The sequence below is a fragment of the Kogia breviceps genome, chromosome 20, assembly GCF_026419965.1.
Source record: "Kogia breviceps isolate mKogBre1 chromosome 20, mKogBre1 haplotype 1, whole genome shotgun sequence".
NCBI classification, from domain to species: domain Eukaryota; kingdom Metazoa; phylum Chordata; class Mammalia; order Artiodactyla; family Physeteridae; genus Kogia; species Kogia breviceps.
The window spans coordinates 23,904,115-23,911,378 of NC_081329.1; the positions used below are offsets into that span (position 1 = coordinate 23,904,115).

The following is a 7,264-nucleotide window of genomic DNA, read 5'->3' on the forward strand; positions in this document are numbered from 1 at the left end:
CTCTGCTGCCCCCGTGTGGACATAAGTGGAAATAAGTCCAAGCGACCCCCTGCCCCAGGAGTGTGAAATTGGACTGGGGAGAAGCGCCCCCTAGGAACTGGTGGAGGTGTGAAGGCCAGTGAGGGCTTCTGACCCTAGGAAGGAGTCAGGGGCTGTTGTCAGGGGACAGGTTCCGACCTCGTACAAGCTGTCAGTGATTCAAGAGGCTTGCTTCGTATTCACCATTTTTATTTTTCCGGGAGACGCTTGGATCCAGTAAGCGAGGGATTATCTGGAGGCCCCCGGTCATGCACCTCTGCAGTTCTGGGCCACGACCAGCACCCATGGGCGCCGTGCCAAGCCTCCCACGCCTCTTCTTCCCGGCTTTGGAGTAACAAGTCTGTGGGTTTCTCCCTCAGCTTTTCGCACCCTCTCTTCACCGTCTGTCCCTGAGCCACCACCTCCACACAACTCGACACCATCCTGTTCGTGTTTGCCGCGTTCCTGATTCCTGGCAGAGGTACAGGGCGGAGCTGGTCCTTTTGTTCTGATACGCGGGGAAGGGGAGCACGTGAGCACAGAGAGGGGCTGTGAGTCGCCGGGACCACCCCGGCTGGGAGCCAGGACTGTCTTCTACCTGCAGCCTACCTGCCTCCTCCCCTGGCCAGCTCCCCCCACCCCGGGTGACTGTCCCACTGCCAACCTCACCCCATCATCCCCCCTCGGATAGAGAGCCGCTGGGGCCTGGGGCCGCGCGTCCCGGCCCTCTCAGGAGAGGATGGGTTCGCTGGGCCGCCTGCAACCTGCCCCCCGGGGCCTCCACTCTCCAGCTGGGATCCAGGGACCCACAGGCCTGGCCTGACCTCCCTCCCTCCCTCTGTCCCCTCACGCCTGCAGACGCTGCCGCAGCCTGCGGTCCAGAGCCAGGAGCTGCCTCAAGAAGCCCCTGTTGGGGATGATGCCTCGGTGGTCCTTGACTTTTTTGATGGCCTCCACGAGGGTGAGGCTGTGGTACAGCATGAGGTAGGCCAGCACCAGAGTGGCCGAGCGGCTCACGCCCACGGCACAGTGCACCAGGATCCTCCCTGTGAACACAGAGAGGAGAGGCGGCTGGGGACCCCGCGGCGGGCTGGAGGAGGCTGAGGAGAGGGCCCCACGGACAGCTGGGGAGGAAGCCAGGTAAGCCGAGGTGCATGGAGGCACGGACTGGTGACGGTAAGAACCCAGGTCCTGGCCAAGGGGGGAGCCTGGACGGGATGAGGTGGAGAGCCTGCAGCAGCGCAGCATCCGTAAGCCCAAAAGCGGCTCGAAGGGAGAGGCTCATCACTAACGCAAACGCGAGCTTTGCACCGAGCTGGGCTTCCTTCTGTATGTGCTGAGTGCGTCCGTGGAAAACCCTTTATGTCTAACTGGGTCCTTGCTCGATGTCCCAGTCATTTTGGGGTGGATGATTAATATATATTTTTCCTATTAAAAATTTTTTTTGGCCACGCTCTTTGGCATGTGGGATCTTAGTTCCCTGACGAGGAATCAAACCCACAGCCCCTGCATTGGAAGCGTGGAGTCTTAACCACTGGACTGCCAGGGAAGTCCCAGTATATTATATATATGTGTGTGTGTATATATATATATATTTTTTTCCTGATCACTAAAGCGAGACAGGTTCAAGGTAGAAATCATTAGAAAGTATAGAAATATATAAAGAAGACAACAATTGAAAAATATATCGCCCATAATCTCACCACCCAGGTGCAACTTTCCACTCTCTCAACATTTGGGATTATTTCCTTCTTTTTATGGACTGCCTTGAAAAGATGGTTGAGAGAATAGTTTCCTTTCCTGAGCATTTGATCACATCATTCAAGTCTCTCTCTCTCTCTCTCTCTCTCTCTCTCCACACCCAGCCCCCTGGGCTGTTCTCTAACCCATTGTCTGTCGGTCCTTCCCTCCTCCTTGCCCCGCCCCCCTACCTCCCGGCTGGCTCAGTGCCCGGTGGATGAAGTCGGCGGCCGCCTGGAAGTGGACGCTCATATCGAAGGCCGGCGAGTCGTGGGCCTCGACGCCCAGGTAGCGGATGCCCAGCCCCACGTAGGCCTCGGGTGTCCCTCGCCACCTGCTGTGAGAGGCGTTGAGGACGTGGCTGATACCCAGGCGGCAGAGCTCCCGGTGGTTGCTGGCGATTTCCCTGCATTGAGGAGCGGAGGTTAGGGGGGCGCGGAGCTGGGCAGTGGGGCCAGACGTCCTTGTCGGTACCCTGACCACTGCCCGGCCAACGTCGTTGGCTCCAGGCCTCCACTTCACTTCCCGAGGACCCGAGATAGGCAGTGAGCCAGAGTCTCCGTCCTGGAGCAAAGGTGGGGAGTCCTGGGGAGATTTTGCCTGGAGGAGACGAGACTGAGAGATGGGCAAACAACAGCCATGATAACATATTGAAAGAATGCTCTGAGGCAGGACTTGACTGGATCCGTGAGAAGGATTGACAGGGTTTGTGTTTCACGTAAGGAAGTACCTACCAACGGTGAGATCTAGCTGGAGAAAGACTGGGGCGCCTTGGGAGAGAGGGACTTTCTTCACACCAGGGTATTCAAGTAGAGAGAGGAAGTCAATGGATAGGGTCTGGAAGCGGCAGAGCAAATCTGAACATCGGATGGATTGTTGGACCAGCTCACATTTCATGTCCTGCTAACCTTTTTTTAAAAAATTTAATTTCACTCTTAATTTTTTAGCCACGCTGCACTGCATATGGGATCTTAGCTCCCTCACCAGGGGTTGAACACGCGCCTCCTGCAGTGGAAGTGCAGAGCCTTAACTACTGGACCCCCGGGGCAGTTCCCCGCCCCCCCCCGTTACTTTAGACTCTCTCTGACGCCCAGAATCTTCTTGTGTTTTGCCAGTTACTCCACGCTCATGGTTACCCTGTGGTGGAGGTCACCTTCAGATGCTCCTGTGGCCCATAGCCCTCAGCTCAGCCAACACGATCATATGAAACGCCCTGTCCAGCGCCAACTCCTCGAGCAGAAAGAGCCCTGAACTTGACCCTCCAAGTCCTGGCTCTGCTACTTAACGACCCGTGTGACCCTGGGCCAGTCCCAACTTCTCTGAGCTTCCGATGCCTCCTCTGTAACCTGGGGATAGTGGTACCTACCTCACAAGGCTGTCATGAAGATTAAGAGAGAAAACTTATGTGAAAAACTCCTTGTAGCCTCTAAAGCCCTTGGGAGAGACAAGTGGAGCCTCCTCTCCCTTTGACGCCCTTCTCTCCATCGACCCCACGCACCTGAGTGAGCCTCTGCGCACTCTGCGGCTTGGCTTGGTCCACCTTTCGCCTCACTAGCCACTGTTTCCGGCCCCAGTGATGGCCTTTTCTCAGGGCACAATAGGTGGAAGGTCAGAGAAGTCATCTAAATGTCCAGCCCTTAGCACTGGCACGCAATCATACATTTTGCTAAATGAACCATATGATTACTTGAACAGAGTCTGTCTGTCCAGAGTTGGGTCTATCAATAATCCTGTCCAAACTCCCCCAAACCCTCCTCCCCTCTGCCATGCACCCCATCCCCTCCATCCTCCACGTGGAACCAACAGCACCATTCAGTGCCTCTCTGCCACTCTTCTGCTTTCTTCTTGCACACACACACACACACACACACACACACACACACACACACACACACACAGAGGCACTCAGCTGAGGTCCCAGTCTGCTGGGTACATACTGGTCTCCGAGGTAGAGGCCTGGCCAGACCTCGTCGGCATGGTTACAGGCCGTCTTGCCCGTGTAGAGAAGCCTCTCCAACTCAAAGACGTTGAGGAAGGGATGCTGGACAGCTGGTATCTCTTCCAGGGCCCCTCTCGCGTGAACAGGAGACCTCGAGCCACCCCGGGAGAAGCGGGCCATAAATGTCACCGAAGCCCAGAGCCAGTTACCGGGGCACATCTTAGAGGCGGCAGGAACCGTGGCAGCCGCGCGGGTGGCCGCGGTGATGAGGGGTCAGTCTCCAGGTAGCTGCTGCTGGGGGAGGCAGGGATGTGAGACACACGCGAGTGAGCCCGGAGCAGCTGCTTCCCTTCCTGCCAGCTGGGCTGGCCCCTGGGGAGAAGATTCCCCAGGGACGGAGGTGAAGTCTGGGCCTCTGGTGCGGGAAGTGCTCTGGGCTATCCTCTTCTTTGAGCTGCGGCAGCTCCTTTTCCCTGCTCTTTGGCTCTGCCGGGCAGGAGGTGGGAGAGTCACATGTTCTTGTTTACGGGAGAGGGAGCTGCCGGCTGCCGGGTGCGTGCTCCGCCACTCCGCCCCAGCTCCCGGCGCAGACGTAAACACGCACGCAAACATTTGGTATTTGGGTGGCAGGGCCCCGCTGCCGGAGCCCTTGCCAGCCAGGATCTGGGTCTCCTCTGCTGGCACGGGGCTTGGGGGTGGCTTTGGACCCATGCAGAGGGAATTAGCATGAAGAGAGCGCGCAGGGGCCGTGACACAGCACGCCTGGCCCCTCAGTGCCAGAGGGATGGGCTGCTTTATCCCGTTCCTGCCCTCCCTCTGCCTCAGCGATGAGCCTGCTCTGGGAAGTCTATGGTGGGGGTGGGACGAGTGGGGAAGAGTAGTAACGACGAAGTGTCGGTGTTTGAAAACTACCTGCTGAAGGCCCTTGCTGATGGAGGGAAGCGCCAACCTATGTGCGCCACAGGCAAAGCATCCTCCTTTGATCAGCATACAGATATCATTGATTAAACCTCATCCCTCTGGGTCCAGGCAGGGCTGGAGCATTGTGTGTGTGTGTGTGTGTGTGTGTGTGTGTGTGTGTGTGTGTGTGTCTCTGTGTGTGTCTGTGTGTATGGGTGGGTGGGGAGAGGAGGAAGGAGGAAAGGGAAGAAATGGGGAATCCTGCCAGGCCCAGGGGCTCAGAGTCTGGAATTAGCATCTGTGTTGCTGGTGGAGTTCAAGTGGCCCTACTTAGCACATGGGGTCCTCAATGAGGAGCCTTAGTGGATGTGCCTCTGACTCTCTGTGGACAGCTGGGCCATGCGTTGCGCTGCAGAGCTGGGAAGGGCCAGCCTTTGACACTTGCCCTGGGAACTTCAGGGCAAGAGCCATGCCCACTCCCCCCTTCCTCTTCCCCCTCCCCCTCCTCCTCCTCTTCCACTTCCTCCTCCTCTTCCTCTTCCTCCTCTTCCACTTCCTCCTTCTCTTCCTCCTCCTCCTCCTCTTCCTCCCCCTCCTCCTCTTCCTCTTCTTCCTCTTCCTCCACTTCCTCCTCTTCCTCTTCTTCCTCTTCCTCCACTTCCTCTTCGTCCTCCTCTTCCCCCTCTTCCTCCTCCTCCTCCTCTTCCTCCCCCTCCTCCTCTTCCTCTTCTTCCTCTTCCTCCCCCTCCTCCTCTTCCTCTTCCTCCCCCTCCTCCTCTTCCACTTCTTCCTCTTCCTCCACTTCCTCTTCGTCCTCCTCTTCCCCCTCTTCCTCCTCTTCCTCCTCTTCCTTTTCCTCCTCTTCCTCCCCCTCCTCCTCTTCCACTTCTTCCTCTTCCTCCACTTCCTCTTCGTCCTCCTCTTCCCCCTCTTCCTCCCCCTCCTCCTCTTCCTCTTCCTCCTCCTCCTCCCCCCTCCCCTCCCCCTTCTCCTCTCACACCGTGATCCTGACCTGTGAAAAGGCCGGCCGCTCTGAACGATCCCCCTCGCACTCCCCGTCCCGTCTTCTGCCCCAGGGCCCCAAGGGGAAGTCCACGGTGAGAGGCCATCTTTGGCCTGCCCCCAGCCTGCTTCCCCACCCGCGCTCTCAGCCGGGGCCCAGCTCCGCCCACCCCCCACCGCCGGGGCCAGAAGAGATGTAGCGCTCGCGGGGCAAAAGGAGCGGAGCTCTTAGGATCAGGACTGGTGAGGGGAGAGGGGGCCTTGGGGTGTTCGGGGCGGGGCTTGTTCCCCGGCGGGTCGGAAGGAGCACAGAAACAGAGCGCGAGAGCCGTCACCACCACCGCAGCTCTCGGCTTCAACAGCATCACCACCGCCATCTACTCTTCCTCCGCGACCCCACCATCTGGGTCGCAAACAACCCTTCCTGGAAACAGATTCTGCCGCCCGTGTGAAGCTGAGCGGTGCAAAGAGGGCGGGAAGCAGACCGGGTGTAGCAGGAGCTCCGTGTGACTCTCTCTCTCCCCAGTCCGTCACGGGGTGCCCCCCGGGCACTCTCCAACCCCCTCCGCAGGCTTCTGGGGGCCCTGGTCCGCCGCCCCCTCCCCCCTCTGCTGTCGCGGTTGTAACAGGTTCATGGCTGTCGCCCAGCCCTCTCCAGCCCAGACAGCCTGGCGCGGAGGGCGGATGGAGGGAGCCCAGGCGGGCCCCGCAGGTTCGCTCCCAGGCCCCTTCCCCCGCCGCGGCCCCCAGCCCCGCTCCCCGCGCCTCGCCCACCCGCCCCGGCCCCGCTACCTCGGGAGGCGGCGCGGGTCTCAGTCCCGGAGGCAGATCGCCGGCTCAGACAGCCCCACGGCCATGACTCGGCCGCCACCGCCGCCTCGGCTGCCAGCGCCAGACCGGTTGACGGATTAGCATCTATTTTTAAGCCATGACACGCACGTCGGAGCAGGGCTGGTATCAGTGTACGTGTGTGTCAGCGACACACAGGGACACAGCCTCACACCCGGTGGCCCGAGTGGACACGCGGCGTGGGCCACGCAGCCCGCACCCCCTGTGGCCCCGCCTCGCAGGCATGCTAGTGTGTATGTGTATTTTCGGAGCTGCGCCAATGACAGGCACTTTGCCTAAAGCTGACATTATGTAAGTCGTCCCGGACTGTGTCTTGAGCACACACGCTCCTCCCCAGGCAGCATTAATTAATTACACAGACACGAGGATGATTCCCACTTACTTGCACATTTCTCCTTCTCCGAGAACACCGTGGTACAGATAACTATTGTTCGTAACCCTGATCAGTATTTACCATGTACCACGTGCTTCACATATCTTAGCTCATCGTATCCTCACCACAAGTCTGTGAGGGAGGTGATACTGTTATTGTACCCATTTTAGGGAGGAGGAGACGCCGAGGCACAGAGAGGCTAAGGGATCTGCCCAGGGCACGCTAGGCATCGCCAGAGGTGAGCTTCACACCCTGGCTGCCTGGCTGGGAAGTTCAAGTCCTTAAGGGCTTTCTGAACAAGTGTCCCCCGCACAATGGAGAAGGCACAGTGGAATTCTATCCGGAAGGCCATTTCGGGCAGCTCAGCTCCTAGTGAATTTCCCTATCCTCCACTCCTGAAGAAATTCACATGCTGCTTTTTGGGGAAATTAACTTCACTCGCT

The 7,264-nt window shown here is 58.7% G+C and overlaps 1 protein-coding gene across 3 annotated transcripts; it reads right to left on the minus strand.

Annotated features, from left to right (window-relative positions):
* Positions 1 to 211: 211 nt before the first annotated feature.
* DUSP26 (dual specificity phosphatase 26) lies at positions 212 to 6,726 on the minus strand. Of its 3 annotated transcripts, none has more exons than XM_067022407.1 (5): positions 6,392 to 6,726; positions 3,696 to 3,988; positions 1,950 to 2,164; positions 869 to 1,064; positions 212 to 490 (listed from the first exon to the last, which is right to left on the minus strand). In XM_067022407.1, exons 2-5 carry the CDS (start codon positions 3,914 to 3,916, stop codon positions 286 to 288), a joined length of 837 nt encoding a protein of 278 aa, XP_066878508.1. In that variant the 5' UTR covers positions 3,917 to 3,988; positions 6,392 to 6,726; the 3' UTR covers positions 212 to 285. The 3 variants fall into 3 exon arrangements, with proteins under 3 accessions (XP_066878508.1, XP_066878509.1, XP_058905175.2); XM_067022408.1 differs by having other exon boundaries at positions 3,696 to 3,991; XM_059049192.2 differs by lacking the exons at positions 212 to 490; positions 6,392 to 6,726 and having other exon boundaries at positions 865 to 1,064; positions 3,696 to 4,378.
* Between the last annotated feature and the right edge of the window lie 538 nt (positions 6,727 to 7,264).

Excerpts from the sequence above, each read along its gene's own strand:
- DUSP26 (XM_067022407.1), bottom strand. The coding sequence starts at position 3,916 with ATGTGCCCCGGTAACTGGCTCTGGGCTTCGGTGACATTTATGGCCCGC. Across the intron at positions 2,165-3,695 it reads GGCCTCTACCTCGGAGACCA|GGAAATCGCCAGCAACCACC; the intron begins GTATGTACCCAG and ends TCCTCAATGCAG. Across the intron at positions 1,065-1,949 it reads GGCACTGAGCCAGCCGGGAG|GGAGGATCCTGGTGCACTGT; the intron begins GTAGGGGGGCGG and ends CTGTGTTCACAG.